Source organism: Enhydra lutris, unplaced genomic scaffold, assembly GCF_002288905.1.
Source record: "Enhydra lutris kenyoni isolate GAN:26980312 unplaced genomic scaffold, ASM228890v2 scaffoldscaffold20, whole genome shotgun sequence".
In the NCBI taxonomy this organism is placed as follows: domain Eukaryota; kingdom Metazoa; phylum Chordata; class Mammalia; order Carnivora; family Mustelidae; genus Enhydra; species Enhydra lutris.
Window position 1 is genome coordinate 281,400 of NW_019154104.1, and position 22,851 is coordinate 304,250.

General features: G+C 35.5%; 1 protein-coding gene across 1 annotated transcript in view; it reads left to right on the forward strand.

Annotated features, from left to right (window-relative positions):
- The window catches only part of LOC111148720 (gephyrin), a 200,666-nt gene that overhangs the window by 142,565 nt on the left and 35,250 nt on the right, over positions 1-22,851 (forward strand). The window contains exon 11 of the mRNA XM_022505522.1: positions 8,287-8,408. Within this exon, the coding sequence (XP_022361230.1) occupies positions 8,287-8,408 (122 nt within the window). The remainder of the gene's footprint in view (positions 1-8,286; positions 8,409-22,851) is intronic.

The following is a 22,851-nucleotide window of genomic DNA, read 5'->3' on the forward strand; positions in this document are numbered from 1 at the left end:
TGGGTAGCGTAGACATTTTAACAATATTTATTCTTTTAATCCATGAGCATAAGTCATTCAGACTTATTTCTATGCTTATGTAAATACATATTTGTAAAAATGGGACAGTGCTATAATACTATTATGTTCTTTTTTTACTTGAACAGTATATCACAAATATCTTGCAATGACAGTAAGACTATTATATGGGTGTCTCATAATTAATTTAGTCAATTCCCTATTATTAGGTAAGTAGTTTGTTTGCCATTTTTCACCACTGAAATAGACAATGCTGTGATGAACATCCATATTTATTTGCAACTACTAAAAAAATCTACAAGAGATACACTCAAAAGTAATACAGGTGTGGGGCACCTTAGTGGCTCAGTCAGTTAAGCAGCTGGCTCTTGATTTTGGCTTGAACCATGGTATTGAACCATGTCCAGCTCGCAGTCAGTGAGGAGCTTGCTTTAAGATTCCCTCTCTACCTCTGCCCCTCCCCCATCACTCACACACCTGCACATGTGCATGTTCTGTCTCTCCAAACTAAATAAATAAATAAATCTAGCTTTAAACACAATAATAATAATACAGGTGAATCAAAGTGGAATTCTAAAAAATATTTAAGTACTCCAGAGGAAGGGAAAAAAAAAAAGAAAAAAGAAATAACAAGAAAAGAACAAAAAAATATATATATATAAAATGGCAGATGTAAGCCCTGACATATCAATAATTACATTAAATATAAGTGGTCTATTTTATTTGTAATACCCAAAACTGGAGACAGCAGTAGAAAGACATGAACTGTTGCTATATGCAGCAACCTGGATGGTATTATGCTGAGTGGGGAGGAAAAAATCCTAAAAGGTTACACACTATATGATTCCTTTTATATAACATTCCTGAAATGACAAAATTATGAAGATGAGAAATATATTAGTGCTTCCCATTTAGAGATGGAGAGGAGGGAGAATGTGACTGACTATAATGGGACAGCATGGGGGATAGATCTTTGAGTTCTGTGTCTTGATGTAAGGTGGCAGGTTAACACAAATCTACATATGTGGTAAGGTGGCAAAGAAGTATACATATACCTTATACCAATGTCATTTCCTGATTTTAATATTATTCTATAGTTACATAAAATGTAATCATTGGGGAAACTGGGTGAAGAGTACAGGGGACCTCTCTGTACTATTTGTATAATTTTCTGTGAATATATAATTACAGTTCTGAATGAGCTGATACTAAAACAATTTTTCTTTACAGATTTATTTATTGGTGCAGCTGGGTGGCTCAGTTAAGTGTCTGACTCTTAATTTTGGCTCAGGTCGTGATCTCAGAGTAGTGAGATTGAACCCCACATTTGCCCCTGTGCTAGTGGGGAGTCTGCTTGGGTTCTCTCTCTCACTCTCCTTCTCACCCTGCTCCCCCTTCTCCCCTTCCCTGCACATACTTGCTCTCTCTCTCTCTCTCTCTCTCTCTAAAATAAATAAATAAATAAATCTTTTTTAAAAAAAAGGAATTCACTTTGTAGGGGAGGAAAAATACATTTTTTCCTCCTCCCTTTTAATGTCTCAAGTTCTACATTTTGTTACCCCTATAACAAAAGACAAGATTAGCAAGAGAAAAGGCATACACGTTTATTTAATATAAGTTTTATGTGACATAAGAGCCTTCATAAGAAACTGAAGACCTGAAGAAATGTTAAACATGAGCCTTTTTATATTGGGTTTGAGGAGGAGTGGAAAGTTGTGGAAAAAGATAATAGGGCAAAGGGTATGATGAAGTGTAGTAAACTGAGGGAAACAGTAAGGCTTCTTCATTCAGATTCCTCTGAGTCCCTTCATCTTCAGAGATAAGAATGCTCTTTTCTTCCAGGCATAGGAAAGGCACTTCTCACATGAGGGTTTTATCACCTGTTTAAGGGGAAGACCTGAAAGTCCTTCCTACACAGGCTATTTCTCAAATTCCTTCAGCTTTAAACATCCAATATAACAGTTGCCATATTTTGGGGTAGTATGTCTTGGACCTTGTCAGCCTCTTTTCACAGACACATTCCATATCATCATTCTCAGATTTAGATGAATAGAACTTTTGCTGTCTTGTAGCAAAACCAGGAAAGGAAATTGAGGAAAATTAAAATTAAACTAGAATATTATTCTTGTATCATTTCTTACATGCTGTTAAAGTCAGGACAATTCTCAGATTTAAATGAACATAAATTTTGCTATCTTGTATCAAAACCAGGAAAGGAAATTTAGAAGATTAAAATTAAACTAGTGTATTGTTCTAGTATAATTTCTTACATGCTATTAAAGTCAGGACAGTTTTTATTTATTTTTTTTTAAAGATTTTATTTATTTATTTGAGAGAGAGAGACAGTGAGAGAGAGCATGAGTGAGGAGAAGGTCAGAGGGAGAAGCAGACTCCCCTTGGAGCTGGGAGCCCGATGCGGGACTCGACCCCGGAACTCCGGAATCATGACCCGAGCTGAAGGCAGTCGTCCAACCAACTGAGCCACCCAGGCGTCCCAGTCAGGACAGTTTTTAAAGCGAGATTATAAAATCAGTCTAATTTGTACAAAAAGTCATCATAGTAGAATGTGGACTTTTTTCAAATGCAATTTGTAGACCTCTGTAGTTATAAACCAAATTCTTAAATTATGTCTGAAAGGTCTGAATATTCTTTTTTCTTTCTTACAACCCAGCAACCAAGGCAATTTAACTCTGAATTAAAAAATTTTTTCCCAAGAGTTTAATCAAAAGCTATTTAGAGTAAAAACATGCTCCATTAGAGCTTATAATTTCTCCCCTCTCTTTGTGTTAGATCTGTTTATCTGGACTGAGTATTTTTTTTTAACCTGAGTATTTCTAAGGTGTGTCCATAATGACTAAGAATTGGTTTTTGATCAGTTTAGTGAATTGAGTTTTCTAGAAAAGGGAGAAATAAAAGTAGGAATTTATAAGGGAGTTGCTTGCAAGGGATATGGAAAGAGTTATCGACCACTATAAAAGTCTAATTTTCTTCCCTTTGCAAATAGGGAAAAGGTCTTAGATGCAGACAAACCCATTTCATAACATAAAAAAGGGAAAGTTAGCCATTATAACCAATCTTAGGACCTTTGGTAATTCAATCAAGACCATAGGATTAAATCCCTGAAGAACAGAAACAAAGAAGGATGTTTCTTTCCTTTTTTTTTAGTAGTTTTTTGAATTAACATATAATGTATTGTTTGTTTCAGGGGCACAGGTCTGTGATTCATCAGTCTTACACAATTCACAGTGCTCACCATAGCTCATACCCTCCCCAATGTCCATCACTCAGCCATCCCATCCTTCCCACTTCCCTCCACTCCAGCAATCCTCAGTTTGTTTCCTGAGATTAAAAGTTTCTTATGGTTTGTCTCCCTCCCTGGTTTCATCTTGTTTCATTTTTTTCTTCCCTTCCCCTATGATCCTCTGTCTTATTTCTCAAATTCCTTATATCAGTGAGAACATGTGGTAATTGTCTTTCTCTGATTGACTTATTTTGCTTAGCATAATACCCTCTAGTTCCATCCACATTGTTGCAAATGGCAAGATTTCCATTTTTGATGGCTACGTAATATTCCATTGTATGTATATACCACATCTTCTTTATCCATTCTTCTGTTGATGGACATCTCGGCTCTTTCCATAGTTTGGCTATTGTGGACATTGCTGCTATAAACATTGGGGTACACATGCCCCTTTGAATCTAAACTAAATGATTTCTCTTTTAGAAAGGAGGTAGAAAGGAGGTAGAAAACCTCCTCAGGAAGGTTGAACAAAGAAAAAAAAATTTTAAGATTTTATTTATTAATTTGGCAGAGATCACAAGTAGGCAGAGAGGCAAGCAGAGAGAGAGGGAGAAGCAGACTCCCTGCTGAGCAGAGAGCCCGATGCGGGGTTCAATCCCAGAACCCTGAGATCATGACCCAAGCCGAAGGCAGAGGCTTAACCCACTGAGCCACCCAGGCACACCAAACAAAAAAATTTTTAATTTTTTGGGGCGCCTGGGTAGCTCAGTGGATTAAAGCCTCTGCCTTCGGCTTGGGTCATGATCCCAGGGTCCTGGGATTGAGCCCCGCATTGGGCTCTCTGCTCAGCAGGGAGCCTGCTTCTCTCTCTCTCTGCCTACCTCTCTGCCTACTTGTGATCTCTGTCTATCATATAAGTAAATAAAATCTTTTAAAAAATTTTTTTAATCTTTTACATTTTTATTTAAACTTCATTTTGAATCTTGGCATAACAATAAAAATGCTAATTGGCATTGAATATTCATTATTGTATTCCCCTTTGTTCTCAACGTGCTTTTGGGTGAATAAATGTGGTCGTGTCATATGTACTCCAAAATGACCACTGGAATTCCAAATTGTTCTTGATGAATTTGTGCTATTTATTTATTTATTTATTTATTTATTTTTAAGTAGGCTCCACACCAATATAGAGCCCAGTGTGGGGTTCAAACTCATGACTGTGAGATTAAGATCTGATCCAGCCACCCAGGCACCCCGAATTTATACTTTTTAGAAAGATAAATGCAAGAAAAATAAAACAAGCCAGAGTTATTCCAGGAGGTGGCACAAGTTTATTACTAGATGAACCCATGAATTCATTAGCTGAGGTCAGTCAAAAGGGAAAATATTGCTTACGTATTATGTCTTAAGTCCTTAGCACTAAAGTTGAATCCCTAACAGCTGACCCTAAAAATCAGTGGGAAGGGTAGAGAACATATCACTTCCAAAGCCAGTTTCTCAAACATACAAAGAAGTTTTTACTTCTACACAGTAATGTAGCCAAATAAATTACATCTTTTTTTGCTGACAAATAAGATTAGTATTAAATCAATGCTTTAGCACCTACACAAGGAAAACAAAAATTTATACAAATTGGATCAGATAACCAGAAAGTCCTCGGAACCTTATTCATACAACAAACAAAAGTAATATCAGCTAGCTTTGGAAGCTCAACAAAAAAGGATTAGGCCTTAAGCAAGTGCTAGACTTACCATCATAGACAAAGAATCTCCAGAGCAAAGAGACTCAAGAGACCTCCCTGAAATGCAATATAACCAATACAGGAATACTGGTAGAAAGTGGTCTTGCCTAAGTCTTGGTAGGATCTACATGACTATGAAAGTCTTAATACTAGTGAGTTTCTGCTAGAGAGTTGGATAGGACAGTCATGCATCAGATAAACAATGCCCTAGATCCCTATTTCTCAAAATTGTTCCATAGAACACTGATTCTTCAAGCTAAGGGGTGATTTTTTTTTTTTTTTAAGTGGGTTCTATGTTCAAATTATTTTGGAAAATGTTGATTTTATTAAACAAGTTTATTTGCTGAAAAAAAAAGGGAGGGAGGGAGAGAGGAAGGAAGGAAGGAGAAGGAAAGGAAGGAAGGAAGGAAGGAAGAAAAGAAGGGACGGTTCTTAATACAATGACCACCAGGGAAACCTGTTGATCATACAAAGTGGTGTATATCACCATTTTTGAGCAAGGGAGATTATCACTGTAGCACAGTCCCAGTAGTGTCCCAGAAGGAGGAAATTACAGAAGGACAATTACAGGAGTTTGAGAACTGAGTTTGGTCATGAGAATGAGGCCGGGGATGGGGGTGTTAAGATAGTTAATAAGTAAGGTCTAGGTAGAGACTGATCAGATTTGTAAAATAGGTAAGTTGCTGAAATAGTCTTATCTTTGGAGCACATGAGTCCATGTGGTGTTATAATGGTCTGTTTGTGCATGGTCTTGGAGCATATAAGTCTAAACAAGTTTGTGTTAAAACAGTTTGACTTAACATGGTTGCTTGAGTTACATATCATGGTTTGGTACAGTTTATCTATTATGCAAATAATGGTACAGTTTTGCAAATAGATGTTTCTGTTTTATTTCTCAGAAAGACTTTGTAGTGTAGGCATGATAGCCAATTACAAGGATTTGAAAACATTCAAACATATTGAATGGGGGGACTTGGTAAGAGTGTGACTAAAAACATAGATTCAAGGAGGAGATATATTAAGATGTTCTTATGGATTGTAATCTTTGGGAAGATAGTGGACTACAAAGGGAAATAAAAAGAGTCAAATGTTTAATGTGTGAAAGCTGGGAAGACAGTGGTACCATTGATAAGAACAAAAATAAGAAATTGAAATTTAATATATGGTAGACAAGAAAGTAATAAGGTGTGGAGATAATGGGTTATGTGTTTTGTTTTTGTTTTTGTTTTTTTTATTTTGTATTTTTCTTTCTTTTGTATTTTAACTGTGACAAGTTCCAGGCATGGTTCCAAAGATAACCAGAAGTATAGGATACTAGAAAACAAGATTAAGTTTTAAAAGGAAATACTATGAATTTATTCTATATTTGGATTTATACTTCCATTCAGTTGTTTTCTTTGAAAATACTTAAAATACACTGTAAATCCCGCACCCTTATTTAACCAGGTATTATATCATTATGTCAATTTTATAGTTAAGTAACTAGTACTCCAATAATCTTTAATTGTTCTGTTATTTCTGGAACTGTTTGCAGCAAAAACAGAAAGGAATGTGAATGGCAAAAAAAAAAAAACACTCTAATAACCAGGACTTTTATTTTGTTGGTGGTCAGTACTCTTCTGTGAAAAAAAAAAAATTATATAACCACACAGTTTTCTTTCTGAAGCAACTTGTCTAATTAATGGAGTTAAAGAGCTGTAAGCCTTCACCTTTATAAAATTATAATGACTTCAATAACTGTGTGTTAATTAAGATCAGAAAATTAATCTATATTAGCACTGCAGTAGCAATTTTCTAAGCTCTGTTAGTGACTAAGGATGAAAGTGGGTTGCAATGTCACCTAGCAGCTGATTAAGTTAAATTAATGCAGTATTTGAAGGGAAGACTCCCAGGTGACACTGAATAAGATGATTAGAGTTTTTCCTCTAGCTATTTTAAGGGGACAGCTGGTTGCAAAGCTACTACTTTTCCAGCATAAAGCCAAAGGTCCTGCCACATGGTATCACCACTGAGTCAGAAGGAAGATTGAAGGGGCTAGAGGTTATTGTTTGGGAAAACTGAGATATGAAGCCCTGAGAATTGGTCATATTAACAGCCTAAGTATCTGTGCATGCTTGTCTTCAACCTCCTAAGATAATAGTACAGATTTCCTCACTTCCAAGATGTACTTTTTTTTCATTTTGTATTTCTGAAATCAAAGTCCATCTTGAAATTGATGTATAAATTAAAGTTGTATGTTGGTGTGTCTGCATGTGTTGTGTTAAGGACCCCTACTCATAAGTATTTTATAACCTAATCTAAATCTATGTTCACACTATAGACTAATTCTTTCTGTACTAGCATCTAGAAATATATGAGAACGATTGGGGTAAAATGTGCTGTTTAGAAGAGAATCATATTTATTATATATTTACCCATATTAATTAAGTGTTCATTACCTCAATCAATCCTAACAACTACTATTCAAGGTAGTTATTAGTATTATATGTTATAATTGAGAACATTAGGCATAATGTGTTTGGGTAACTTGAATTTCAATCTTGTCTGAATCCTAAGCTCTTCCTACTGTACCTCACTGCCTCACTGAAACAATCTAACATAGAGTAAGCTTCTAATAATTTTTTTTCATAGACATATAATGTTGGATATTAAATCTCTAAAGAATGACTCAATTCAGAGTCATGGAATAATTGTGCATATGTCTAGTTAAGTATTACTTGTTTAAATTTGCTAATAAAGAGACAAGATACCTATCTCCCTCTCCTTCAAATAAGTTTAAATTCTTTGGTAGTGTTGATCTCACTTCAGAAGAGATCCAAAAGCTTGAAACAAAATATTAACAATCATTCTCTTCATACTTGAGAATATCATGTCACACAGTCTCTACCTCAGATGTTATCAGTGAAAGACAAACTGGAAAATAATATTGGGAGGGAAAAAGGAAGTTGTTTTATTTGGTTTACCCTGGTGAGCAACCACTGAGAAGGCCAATCTCTACAGAGAACTATTGTCAAACTGTAGCCAAAGCAGGTGTGATATTTGGCCTGATGTTTAGTCACCGTTTAAATTTCTCCATGCTTTTTAATTCTGGAAGAATGTTTTTTTCAATCTCCTATACTCTCAATATTTATTTGGAGATCCCTTGGGCATGTATTTTCTATGTGCCAGATACTGTAATAGGTGTTAGAGAAGGTAAACTCTACTTACTAGATCTATTTCTTTTCCTTTAACCATAGACAACATTATCCTAAGAGAATAATTTGTGGTGGTTTTTTTGGCTTTGTAGCTGCTAAATCCCGAAGATGACCTTTTACCAGGAAAGATTCGAGACAGCAATCGTTCAACCCTCTTAGCAACAATTCAGGAACATGGTTACCCCACAATCAACTTGGGAATTGTGGGAGACAAGTAAGTATTGGGTTTTATTTGGAAGTTATTGTTGTACATATTCGAAGTTTGGGAGTACTAACTAGGTGGGATTGTTGCTAAAGAGACAGAAATTTAATACCGTAATTTTCACTAATCTCATTCTTCAAAAGCCAAAGAATAATGACCGTGTTTATGTCCTTTTGGGACAGACATCATCCCGGAATGTCTATTACATAGGATATTTTTACTCTCCTATGGGTATGTTAAGTTTCCAAGGATCTTTTTTGATAGCATTGGCTTTATTTTGATGGAATTAATAGTGATGATATTATTCCTATTCACATTCACTTGTTTCAAGAAAGGCAGGAAAGACATGAGTAAGAAGATAAAGAATGTTAAAATTCACTCTAACTGCTCCTCTGAAGTTTAAGTACAATTGTTTTCTAGGACTTTTATATTGATTTTTTGGTATCTTATGTAACTCAGGTTTCTCTAGCCTTCACCCACTTGTAAGTACAAACGGAGGCACATTGACTAGAATTACCCATCTCTAAGAGTATATTGCCCCATATCCTAAATTAACTCAGCCCTCTGCTAAATTCCTCAAGGATTTCTATGAACTTCCAACAGATTTTCACATGTGATCAAGAGCAAGTCTGCTCTTTCTGAGCATCCCACTACCATGTGACACTGCTACTCAGCCCTCTCTCACCAGGATTTCCAGTTCACAAGAGACAGGCCTGCTTTTAGTAATACTCAGACATCCAGCCTCGTGGAGACAGAGCTGGGAGACAAATCTGAGTAACAGACAGCATGATGTATCTGTCCCCCATAATTGCCCCTTTCCTTTATCACCACCTTGTAACTGATTAAAGCTCATTATGTCTGGATCCTTCTTCCCTAGGCCAAGGTAGGAATTTCCCAGCAAATGTGCTTTTGAAGAGGCTCTGCCTTATCAGTTTACAAGGTTTGCTCTACACCTGTATCCCAGTTTAAGCTCAACCTGGGCAAAACATAATTCAAACCTTGGACACAGCATCCTACCAATAACATATAAGGGAGTAGCTTTTATGTCCTTTCACTTTTTAAAGTTCCCTCTTTCTTCCTTGTTTTTTTCTTTCTCTGAGGATATTGGAATAGAAGCTGTTAGACAGACTTTCAAACGTCATTGTTTTTAAAATCTTCACCATTTGTATTTACTTGGATGCTTAGTTCTAGAGAAGCCCATAGCTAAGTAGCCAGCCAACTTAGGACCCACGCTAGTGAAGACAGTGTCACAGGCTACTTAGTATCACCCTGACCGAGGCTCCCTAGCCCTTGGAAGGCATTAAAAAGAACCCACTGGAAAAAAAAGTAGGAGGCAATTATTTGAATTTGGGTCTAACCAATAACCTGTACTTTCATATAAACCTAAAAGTTATCCTGTTGTAGATAAACCTTTAAAGAGGAAAAAATTAACTTCCCAAAGAAGATAAGAGGAACCCAAGAGTTCCAAAAGCACAGAGCAGGTCCTGAAACTCTAGAGAACAACTTACCAGATCGTGTAGGATTTTTTTTCCCACCCACAACTGGCTCTGGCCCTGCCTTCAAGTGAATTAATGAGCTCTAAGGAATATTATAAGGTAAAAGGAGCTTGTTGTTTGTGTTTGTTTTTCTTTTTTACTTTAAGCTGTTCTGGACTATAATTCCACTCCTCCTATAAGTCCACTCGTTCTATTTTTGTATTTTTGTATAAAAAAATCCTTACTTGATATACTATATATGCTGCCAGTACACCATTTAAAGCCTCTTATGTTGATATGCTAATATTTGTCTGTTGATTTTTGGTAGACATTTACTAATAATTAATATTGATATTACATATAACTCCAGAATGTACCTTGAAAACAGCATATAAAGAACAATAAAACGATAAGCAAGATATAGGCAATTCTGAGAATATGCAAATCTCTAGTATATATCCTTTTCTCAGATGGAAATATCTTCCATAAAACTGAGAACAATTTTTAACAACAATGCAAACCTAGACTTTCTCAGTCTTACAGTGCTGTGTGGAGAGGCCCAGAGTAAAGGGTTAGAATACAGAGATGGAATGTGGGTGGAAAGAATTTATAACTGTTCTAATGGAAATCTATGCTGGGAGTTTAGCAAAGGAAATAAGGTACATTTAATCTGCAGCCTGTTGATACTCTGTGAAGGTTGCCTCCCTCTTCATTCTTCTCGTTCCTACGCAGCCTTTTGCTAATGAAAGTAAATGTTATACAGAAGCCTGTCTGTGAAGCTCTCCAGGGCAAGAGGGTCATGGGAGAAACTACACCTTGTGTAAAGCATGGAGAGAAATAGCTCAAGAATGTCAGTAAGCCAGAACCCCTGCTCAGCTATGACAGATAAGAATAGGGAGTAAGAGCCCTATTCTTGTATTTTAAAACAGATTGGTGTCTGGTTTTTAAATTCTGTGATTCTACTTCTCAGCTCTTATCATCAACCATGATTAACATTAATGATAAATGTTAAAATTGAAGATAAAATTTAAGACTCTGTAACTTATTTGGATAAAATTGGGCTAAATTTTGCCTTTGTTTATGTATATTTTATTTAAAAAGAGAGTATAGTGAAGATTACCAGAAGGGTGCTTCAAATACTTGAGAGTTAATAACAGTATTCTAAAAGCATTCACTTACAGATATTTTGTGTATATTAAAATATATTCTGTAAGACAGTTTCTCACAGCACGTGGGACACAATACTCTTGCTGTTCCTGTAGTTTTTTTAAAAAAGACAAATTTTGAAACCCAGAGATGTTAAGAGAACTTGCCCAGCATTATACAAGTTAGTGGCAGAGGTGAAAATGGAAGCTAAGTCTTGAAATTAACAATCTATAATTTTTTTGCTATCATTATGAAGACAAGATAATAACTATAAATATGTCAGAAGAGAATCATCACTATGTGCTAGAATGGTCAGAGTTTTATAAAGGTGCAATGTTAGTTAAAACATGAAGGATGAATAGAATTTGTCTAGTTAGAAAAAGAGAGTCTGTTGATCAAGTAGGAAACATGGAATGAACAAAAAATAGAGGAATAGAAAATAAAGTAGAGAAGTAGAAATAAACAGCTACTCAGGTCAGGCCAGACTGATTACAACAGGAGGTTCAGGTAGAAGGGTTAGGGAGGTGAATTTGGTAGAAATTTTTTATTTTATTTATTTATTTGCCAGAGAGAGAGAGAGAGCACAAACAGGGGAGTGGCAGGCAGAGGGAGAAGCAGGCTCCCTGCTGATCAAGGAGCCAGATGTGGGACTCAATCCCAGGACCCTGGATGGTGACCTGAGCTGAAGGCAGATACTTCACCGACTAAGCCACCCAGGCATCCCAATTAGGTAGAAATTTAAGGTCAAATTTTGAAAGGCTTTGCAATCCAAGCAGAACTACCCAACTCACTTAAATTTTAAACTTTTAAAGATAAAATTGACATAATAACCATTATTTTAGAAAGATAATTTGAACAAGGTGTATCACGTGGGCTAAAGTTGGAAATGGCCTAGAAATAAGAATAATACAATTTGTTTATTAATTATTCAGTCAGGAAGTGTGTGTTGTGTACCTATGAGAATCAACTGAAGATCTTATTTAAAATGCTGGTTCTGATTTAGCAAATGTGGGGTGGGCCAAGATATTGCATTTCTAACAAACTCCTAAGGATACCAAGCAGCTGGTCCATGGATCAAAGGAAATAACAAGGATTTTGTCAATTTAATCATGCATCTACTATGGATTTTAAGAAAAGGCTATTGAAGATACAAAGCTGAAAATAGGTCTTGCTTTTGAAATTACATGTACTAGAAATGTACTAGAAACTATAGACTAGTAATAAGAATGTTTTGGGAAGTTCAAGTGCTTAAATGCACATTTAGAAGTAGAATTTTCTTAAAAAAAAAGATTAAATCAAAAGACATTATAAAGGCTATTACATGGAACAGAAGAGTGTCAATGTTGATTTCTCTTCATCTGGATTATAAAACCTCATCAAAATGATATGTGATTATAAACACAAATAAAATACTACAAAACCTAGCTATTAGGTCTCTCTACCACAATTTTACATCCCTGTCTAGCAATATACCATAACCTTTTAATCTTAGAACAAATAAAAGTTCACTGAAGAAAATTTAGAGAATACAGGTTCACCAAAGAAAAGCAAAGAAAGGAAATTAATACATAATCCCATTACCCAGTATTCTTCTTCTTCCATTCTTCAATTCTATGTGTGTACAGTTTATATGTGTATAACTTTAAGAAAGCAAATAAATCATAGTCTTATTTTAACTCTCTTTTCTACTCAGTGTATCTTAAACATCCATCTGTATTATCACATAATCCTCTGCAATATCATTTAAATGCCTATATGTCATTCTCAGTAAAAACTGTAATATTATTTATTTATACAATCCCTTGTTGTCAGACATAAGGTTGTTCCTAACCTTTCTCAATTTTAAGTAAATGATGAACACCTGTATAACTAAATCTTGGCATATACCCACAATTATTTGAGAGTGTCTTTAAATTTTTATTTTATCCATTTTATGACCATTTGTTGATTGACATATGCAAAGCTATGTTGATAGCAGAGGTAAAATGATAAATAAAACAGCTGCTGTCCTCAACTGCTGGTAGGCATGTAAAACGTGTTGTTGGCTGTTTCCTCAGCAATTAGAACAGTCAGCACATGGTAGCTAGTCAGCAAATGCCAGGAAGTAAGAGGAAAAGAAGAAACACTGAGTACGACCTGAATATGAAACTAGTCAAGTCTAGAGATTTCTAATTGACACAAATTGGTATGAACTTCCAGGGATAAACTCCTTCTAAGCTCCCTCCTATTTCTACCTATTTCTAGATGTCCTGGTATTCTTTTCCCCATGGCTGGTTAAATAACCTATTAGCCTCCTTTTGTCTTCCTAGGCAGCAAGAGCTGCTACTGTTTTCGTACTGTGCGGAAGAGTCTAAAACAAATAAAGACGTTTGGATAGGTAAATGAGTAGAGTGTACGATATGTTCCAGCCACGATAATTGTGGCCAGACTTGGTTAAGATAGTCATCGTTTGGGCACATACTTTCTTTGTTTTTCTTTTTTCTTTTCCCTTTCCCTCACTTTCTGATAAAATTTCTTTTTTTTTTTAAGATTTTATTTAATTATTTGACAGAGAAAGACAGCAAGAAAGGGAACACAAGCAGGAGGAGTGGGAGAGGGAGAAGCAGGCTTCCCACTGAGCAGGGAGCCTGATGTGGGGCTCCATCCCAGGACCCTGGGATCATGACCTGAGCCGAAGGCAGACACTTAATGACTGAGCCACCCAGGTGCCCCTCCTGATAAAATTTCTCAGAGAAATTGCTACTTTGGGGAATTAAACAGGGTGGAAAAGGATTTGTTTATATTAAGTCATGGTGGTTTTCTTTCCCACCAGCCTATAAGCTCCATGAAGACTAGGACATAAAGGTGTGTCTTGGTAACCCTATATGTGTAGTACTAAGTACTATCGCCTAGATTTAGATAGCCTGCCATCTTTTCCTACACCACCCTCTCTTTCCATGGAACCTAGAAGCTGTGCAACTGTCCAGAAGAATCTTACAGGGTCCCTTCACAGTGAGTCCAAAAACTGTAGCCATAGGAATAGACCAGATAGTATGGCACTGACAACAGAATTGCATTAGTACCTGAGACACATCCCCAAAAGGGCACAATATAAAGTCTTATGGCTGAGATAATTCATTTTATATTTCTGAAGGAAAAGAAATATAAAGTGGCAAAAGGAGTAGCATTCCAAATGGATTTATGAAGCCTCTAACTTTAAAAAGTTGGGGAGCTGCTCCCTCAGGCTTAAATAGATGATGTTATACATTTACCTCTTAAATATAATAAGCAGTAATCGTGATCCAAATACACAGAATCCACTTGGGGAAAGTCTCTTAAAGTTCAGCACTAATTGAATTTCTAGCATGTCTAAAACTAATTTTAAAATTGAGCTGTTTTGTTGTTGTTGTTGTTGTTGTTTTTACATCAGCTTTTTAAAAAATAAGTATTTTAATATTTTATTTAATGATATTGATATTTATATTAATGATATTTAATAATAATTTTTATTCTTTTTTTGTATTTTTTTTATTTCTTTTCAGCGTAACAGTATTCATTGTTTTTGCCCCACACCCAGTGCTCCATGCAATCCGTGCTCTCTCTAATACCCACCACCTTGTTCCCCCAACGTCCCACCCCCCACCCCTTCAAAACCCTCAGATTGTTTTTCAGAGTCCATAGTCTCTCATGGTTCATCTCCCCTTCCAATTTGCCTCAGCTTTAAAATAGCTTGGTAATGTAGCTTCCAACTGCTGACTTAGACCTTCTAGCCTTGCAAGGCCTGAAGGGCTAAGAAATTCTTAAAAATAATTAAGAAGAGTTCCCCCTTCTGGAAAATTGCCATCTCAGAAGCCTGCCCTAATCATATCATGCTGGACTTGCTTGACTCTGTCACATATTGGTGTTTTGGATTTGAGTTGCCTGCTCCTGTTGCTGCCAATTTGTGAAGCTGCCTTTTCGCATTAAAGCTTGAAACAGAAAGGGAACAAGCACTGAGATAGCAAACCAGGTTCTTATAAAACTGGCGTATTTAGAAGGTGTTATCAAGGTAGACCTCATAGTTATCAAGGTAGACTTCACAGTTCCCCACAATGGCAAAGCCCAGTGCTTTCTGTCTTCCAATTTGTGGGACAAACATATCCTAACATCTTAGTGTTTACCTGCTCTTCTAAAAGTAGAAATTTCTAACTACCAGGGAGAATTCAGACCCAAATTTAATTAATTCTTGTCATCTTTAAAACTGCCTTTCTTCTCTTATGAAATAAACACCTTTTTTGCTCAAAATGTAACATTTTGATTTTTGAGTCAACATAATAGATTTGTCTTCTGATCGATTTCTAGATAGATTTACTTATTAAGCGAGGTCTCTCAGTTTCTATTGGCTAACCAGAAATATTCTTTCTACTTACCAAATGTATTTAACAACCAGAGATTCTTCCCACTCTCGGGGACAGACTTTTTTGGTGGCTTTTACAGTTGCCTTTCTTAACCCTTAAGAGTTGCTGCTACAGTTGATATTACTGATTCTTCTAAAAATGACCTCCAGGTATTACTGTACTTTTAGAAATCGTTTTCTTCCAGAATAGCTTCCAGAAAGTCTTTCCTAATTATCCCATGCCAATTCTGATCATTCTGTCCCACTCAACATTTATACCATTTTACCTTGCATGTATTTTCATTTTAATTAATGTATTTGAATTCAATCAGTGATATTAATTTCATTGCTTATTTCATTCATTTTCCTAAATTTTTGTTACATGTTTTCTGCACTTAAAGGCAGAGACCATGTTCTCTTCTGTCTTTTCATGACTTTATAGTGCATAAACACCCAGTGGGACTGAAGAAAGACTAAATGAGGGCTACATGTAGTATGGAGTTTAATCAATACATGAAATAGATACCCAGAAAATATTTGTAGTTGAGAAATTTATCCTGGACCTCTGAAGAAATTAGTATATGATTAATATACGTCCAGAACTGGAGTTTTTTTGGAGGGGGTTTTGTTGTTGTCATTGTTATCTTGCTGTGATCAGCTGGCATTATTCCTTAATCTCCAAATCCTAGAGTTTTTCTTACTTTCCCACCGTCATCTTCACTCATTTTAAAAATGATACAACTCACAGTTGGTGTAACAGATGAAACAGGAGACTAATTAGCAGCTGTTGTCCATCTGTGTGTTTATATTAAATATTTTAAAATAAAACTGCATTTACATTCTGAATACTCTGTCTGAAATCCTTAAAATCTAAAGTTGGATAAAGGCTCTGTCTTGGTTTTGAATTTTATATTAGACTTCATGATAAAGAAAAAAACTTATGTCGGAGTCAGGATTATAGTAATTTAAGGCAGATAGAAATTTTAAAAAGCAAAAAGTCTGGACTGAAAATGGGCTCTCAAAACCCTCTGAAATCTGGAAAAATGTAGACATAGTATTCTTTCACAGAAATTGAAGTACATCAAGTATTGAGAAAGCTACATGTATTCTCTGAGATTTATTTTGAGATTTGCTTTACCTTTACCTTTTATGTACTTTCTGTGAAGTTTAGGCTTCTTTGATCAAAGCTTCTTTGATGTTCAGTTAAGTTAGAATTAAGTTAGAATTCCAGGGAGAGTACTGTTATTATTATTGGTAGCCATCTCCCAAGCTGAAAGTGAATATCATAACTTTGGGGGGAAAAATGCTTTTTTTTTTTTTTTAACTCAAGTCAAATAGTCAAATGTGCAGATAGTAAGAGAAAGAAAAGTATGATCTGCAAGATGAGTACTATATTTCAGTGCTCTAGTCAGTTTCCTCTATGCTTTAGTCTATATGTGAAAAGAAATATTAATTTCAGCTATTTCTGTAGAATCACAGTATCTTAGAATTGAAAGGAACTTCCAAGGTTAGCCAGTCAAGTCTTACACCCAGTGCAGGTATTAGAGAAATTTCTCATGCTAGCCATCAGGTTTTGTTTGATGCTTTTAATGAGAAATATCTTACTTGCATTATAAGGCAACTCATTCCGTTCTTGAATGGCTCTGAATGACAGAGCCATTGTCTTGAATGACAACTCTGCTCTGGCCTCAGCAGGGAGCCTGCTTCCCCCTCTCTGCCTGCCTCTATGCCTACTTGCGATTATCTTTCTCTCTCTGTGTCAAATAAGTACATAAAATCTTTAAAAAAAAAAAAAAGTGCTTCCTCTCTTCTTCATCTTCTCCTATCTTAAGATTTCTGATCTGATCCATTTTTTTTTTCATTTAGAGTTGTTTTTCTAGAACATTACTGGTTGACTTATTATCTGAATCTTTGCATTTTCACAAATATGATTCTTCTCTTCTGATAGTTGAATGGGTCTGACTGGGTATAGGATTTGGAAGTTGAAGGCTTTTTTTCTCTGAGAATCTTTATGGTAATCTATTATTTTATAGTTTGGGTATTGTAGGTAAGAAGTCCAAAGCCAATCTTTTTCCTTTGTTAACAAACCCAATCTTTCTGTCTGACAGCTTGTAAGATTTTCTTTTTATCTTTGAAATTACAAAATTTACCGAGACATTCTTTGGTTTATGTTTTTGGGCAAACTTGTCTTGAACTCAGTAAATCTTTTTTTTTACTTTCCAAGCCCTTTTCAAATAAGTGAAATTTTCCTCTATTTTCCCCCTCCATCAGTTCCTTTTTTTCTTCATGGAATTCTTATTGGTAATATGTCAGTCTCTTGCCCTGTCTCCCAAGTTTCTTATTATTTCCTGCATTGACTTCCATCACTTCATTTTTGTACATTCCTTTGAAATATTTTGGTCGGGGTTGGGGTGGGGGAGCAGAGGAAGAAGGAGAGAGAGAATCTCTAGCAGACTCCCTGAGGAGTGCAGAGCCCGACTGGGGGCTTGATCTCATGACCCTGAGATCATGACCTGAGCTGAAATCAAGAGTCAGATGCTTAATTGACTGAGCCACCCAGGCGCCCCCATTTCTTTCAGATATTTCTACTACTTGGTCTTTCAGGCCACTAATTTATTTTGTATTAGGCACTGTATTCACCTTCATCTACTAAATTTTTTAACTTGAAAATCATGTTTTTCATTCCAGAACACCCTTTTAACGTTATAAATCTATTTCCATTAGTGCTTTGTTTGTTGTTATTCTTGCTGATATTATTTATTTCCCCAGCAGTTTTATTTCAGTAGAAGCTGCCCTAAATTGTGCTTATTCTTTTACCCTCCAGCTGCTGCCTTCTTATATTGCTGGTATTTTCCTTTGCCTACTGAGAGTGCTATTTATTCTCAGCCCTCAGGAAGCTGCTAGAGTATCATGGCCCTGATGTGAACATAGTTGTAGTAGTAAAAAGGATCACAAGTGGTAAAAGGCATGGAAATCACAACTCATGAATTGCAAGGCACCAACAGCAAGCTGCCAGTGTTCTATTGAAATACAAAAAAAGAAAGAAAAGAAAGAGAAAGAAAAGAAAGAATGATACATTTGTGCTTAAATTGGATTCCACTCAGCTTCAGGTGGTTCAAATCAGTGAATGTTAGAGATGGAAAGAATGTGGTCCAAATGTTATTTTATAAATAAGGATAATGAAACTCCAAAAGAATATTTGCTTTTCAGAATCATCTCAGCAGGAGGCAAAACTGGGTTCTAGATTTTGTGACATTCAGGGCTTCAATTAACAATTTTCTCACTAAGTACTTAAAGTTTTAGCATTTTGTACTAAATCAACTCCCTTGTAGAATGCTTTTATATAATATTGGTACTCTAAGAGAACAATGGTTTGGTACTTAATAATTCAAGTGAAAATGGATAGAAAATGCTAGTAAACCAAGACTAATGCTAGTATTCAATATATCTTTAAAGAAATGGTTAATCGCCATTCAAATCTAATTAAAATTGCAGTTATTAATTAAGGAAGAATTAAATGATAATACAATATCCCTTTAAGACATGCTACTCTTTGAGAAAAGGGAAGCTATTGGTATATACCAAGGAAAGTTAATCAACTTAATCCAGCATCCCCTCCAGTGGCAATGGTGAGAAGATAGTTCAAATTTTAAAAGTACAAATTGTCAGGTTTTTATCATCTCTATATAGCATCCACAAATAGGATTTATATATTTAGATTAAAATGATAAATAGCTTATATCTGGAGGCATACTATATATAACAAATTATCTTTCATTATGTGAATATTTCTATAGTTTAAAAGAATAGCAGAGTGAACAAAGGGTAACCTTGAACCTTTCACTGCCACTGTGAACCTCAGTGCCTTCTTCTGCCCTACCTACCACATAGAGTTGTGAAATTAACATATACCTGTGAAAGTGTATTGTTCGTTCAAAATGTGCATATTATTGTCATTACTTTATTTCTTATATATCAAATGATCTAATATATACAAAGTGATGTCATTTAAGAGACATGTAAGATACATAATGTCATATTATATAATAAAAGATCAGATTATGTTTTAGTTTTACTCTCCCTTCCTTGAGAAAATTAATATACCATGATCTATTTAACAAAACAGAAAATCCTGAATGGTTCTTATTCTGTTATAATACCCACAATTATAATCCTTGTTACCTATTCCTTTTATCATTATTCAGAGTAATTGCTTAGTTTTAGAAAACAAACTTTTTTTTAATTTCTTAAAAAAAATGAGGGGAGAGGGAATATGAAGTAAATATGGGAAAATACTAGCATATGTCAAATCTGAAAGATAGATACCTGGCTGTTATATATTATGTTATGTTGAAAATATTTTTATCATTTAAAATATAATATGAATCATAAAAAGAGAGCAAAGTTGTAACTTGTAAAAAACCCCTAAAAGTTATGTTTAATCAAAATCTTACTCAGTTTCCATCTGATTATAGGATTCAGAGTCACATTTGTTTCATTCCCCAGAATTATACTAACATGTCCACACATGCACTTTCCTAGTCAACACAGATAGATTATCACTTTTTGCTTTACCATTTGATGCTTTTGCACAAGGGCCCTTTCTCATGAGAATTTTCATCATATGATATGTCATATTCCTGAAAAAACTAGACACTCACTCTGATTAGTCAGTGGGATGGAATAAACACGTAATACGGATCCAGAAGCTCTAGTTCTAGCTCTGCCACTTATTACTCTACCTCACTTTTAGAACACTACCTTCGGAACACCTGGGTGGCTCAGCCTGTTAGACATCCGACTCTTGATCTCAGCTCAGGTCTTGATCTCAGGTCGCTGGGCGTGGAGCCTACTTAAAAAAATAAATAAAGCACTGCTTTGCTCTGAATATTACTTTCTTTCTCTGTAAAATGAGCATGATATTACCTGTTCGATCTACCTCACAGACTTATTAAAGAAGGAATAAATAGAGTTATTACTCTATTTATACAACGTAATGCAACATAAATGAAGTTATAGATCCTCTGACTGTTGGCCAGCATTTGTACCTGACCCTCTACTAAGCCATTATCTCTTACTAAATTCCAGACATCAGAAATATGTGACAGAAAGTAGAGTCAAAGAGAGGGGCAGAGGGGGATAGAGAAGAGTAAGACCCAAAGAATGCACTCAGCTGTGATACTGAACAGAGTGACCCCCCATGAGCTTTCCAACTTTGAAAATCAGTGTTTTGTGAATACACAAACACAGAGTAGAAAGTAACACTGAGAATGTTCTTTGAATACTAAAAGGCATGAAATCCCTTTTAGTTTATTTCTGTAAGTTAGAAAAGTCGTACAGAGAGCTGATGACGCTTCAGTTTTATAAAACAGGAAAAAACATCTTGCCCAGGTAATGTAAAAACAAATGAGAAAAAAAAATCACTGAAATGTTTGTTTATTTGTATCATCAACTAGCAGATCCCAGGACCTTTAGCCACCTACAAAAATTAATACTGCGAAGATGTAGATGTCACTGCTGCTTTGTTTCCAGGGACTTTACCATAATCCTCTAAGGCTGACATGTTATAAATTACATATTATAAAACTGGTAAAATTAGCTGATGTCTCTTTGTACTAACACAAAATTATATTTTGTTAATAATATTTATTGTCCATTCACCTGAACCACTTTCCACATTATCCTGTGTTTGTGTTTTTCCATTTACTCCATTGACCAAACATTTGCCTCAGCCTGATGATAATATCCAGCAAGGCAAGGGGCCCAAAGCTCTGGACATGCAGTGAACAGGAACCCAGCATGTGCATATCTTATAGTATTTTAATACAACAGAATAAGTTGCTGTCTTTTTCACTAATGTAAATTGAAAAAGACTGATGAAAATTCTTTACAAAATACTTAATTCAAAACTACTTTAAATATTATTGAGTATAATTCTTCTAAGATGTTTGCCCAACCAGTTTAACTTTGAAAGGGATTTTTTTTAAGGTGTTTTGTTTTTGTTTTTTTTTTTTAAGTTTTACACATAGATCCTATCTTTACCAAATACCTGAGTACATTTTTGGCTGCATAAGCAATTAACTAGATGATTTTAGAGTCCTTATGTTTGTAGTTTGAAGCCCATGTGAGCTATTTTCCAAACTTCTGTGTTTGTGTCTTTTTCTTGGGAGCTTGCTCCTCAGAGCCAAACAAACCCCAGTATACTCGTAGATAGGCCAGTACTTGGAGAGGAGAATTTTATCCAGATCCAGTAAGAGAATCAACCAGTAAATGAAACTATTTAGGCTGGGACCAGGTCTAGCTTGCTACTGCTTTTGAGCTATTTGGACTTTTCACATACAGTTCTGAATGTATCTAAGGCCCCATCTGTGATTTTCTTCTGTGTTAGTAATGAATATTTTCCTAAATAAAAACTATCAAGTATGCTAAAGTTGATATAAACTTTATACCATATAAACATACCTAACATGTTTATAAACATATGGTATGTTTAGGTATGTTTATATGATACGTTTATATGATATGTTAGGTTAGGTATGTTTATATGATAAGCTTCCGTCAGTAGTACAGCAATAATAACATCTAACCTTTCTTTAAAACTTAGTTTGTACTGTGTAGTATTCCATAAACTTATGTGTATTGTGTCACTTACTCCTCATAGCAACCCTGTATTATCTCTACTTGATAGATGGAAAGCTGAGGCAAAGAGAAGTTAAGCAATTTGGCCAAGATTCTACATCTAGCAAATAGTAGCATCAGGATTTAAATTCAGGCAGTCTGGCTTAAGAGTTTATACTCTTGATCTCTGTGCTATGCCACTTCCCAACTAGCTTATCTCTTCAAGAGCCTTAGTGAGTTGAAGGCCACCTGTCAGGTGAATCTCAAGTTCCTCTCCTTACCTCTATCAACCCTAGATAAAAAGGGAAATGATGTCCTAGTTACTAATCATCTTCTCCTCCTTCAAGCACTTTTCCTCCTCCTTTCTCCCTCCCTCCCCCATGAAATAGTGCATTAAGGTAAAGGGATGTGAAAAAACTTCACTACCAAGGGTGATTTGGGGGAATGTATGCTATTTCCTTGAGACATCATTTGGTTTCAAGTTAACAAAAAAACACTGAGGCTAGCTTTAGCAAAAGAAGGGTTTATGGGAAGATGTATGGTTATCTCATGGAACCCAAGAGCAAAATAGTCCTCAAGAGGAACTAAACTCAAGAACTGGAAAAACAGGGGTGCCTGAGTGGCTCAGTGGGTTAAAGCCTCTGCCTGGGATCGAGCCCCGCATCGGGCCCTCTACTCTGCAGGGAGCCTGCTTCCTCCTCTCTCTCCATCTGCCTCTCTGTCTACTTGTGATCTCTGTCAAATAAATAAATAAAATATTTAAAAAAAAAAGAACTGGAAAAACAAAAACTAGGATTGTTCCCTTTTTAGATGGGCGTGTTAGATGTTCATGGGGGAGAAAGAGATCTACCCCCCTTCCCCA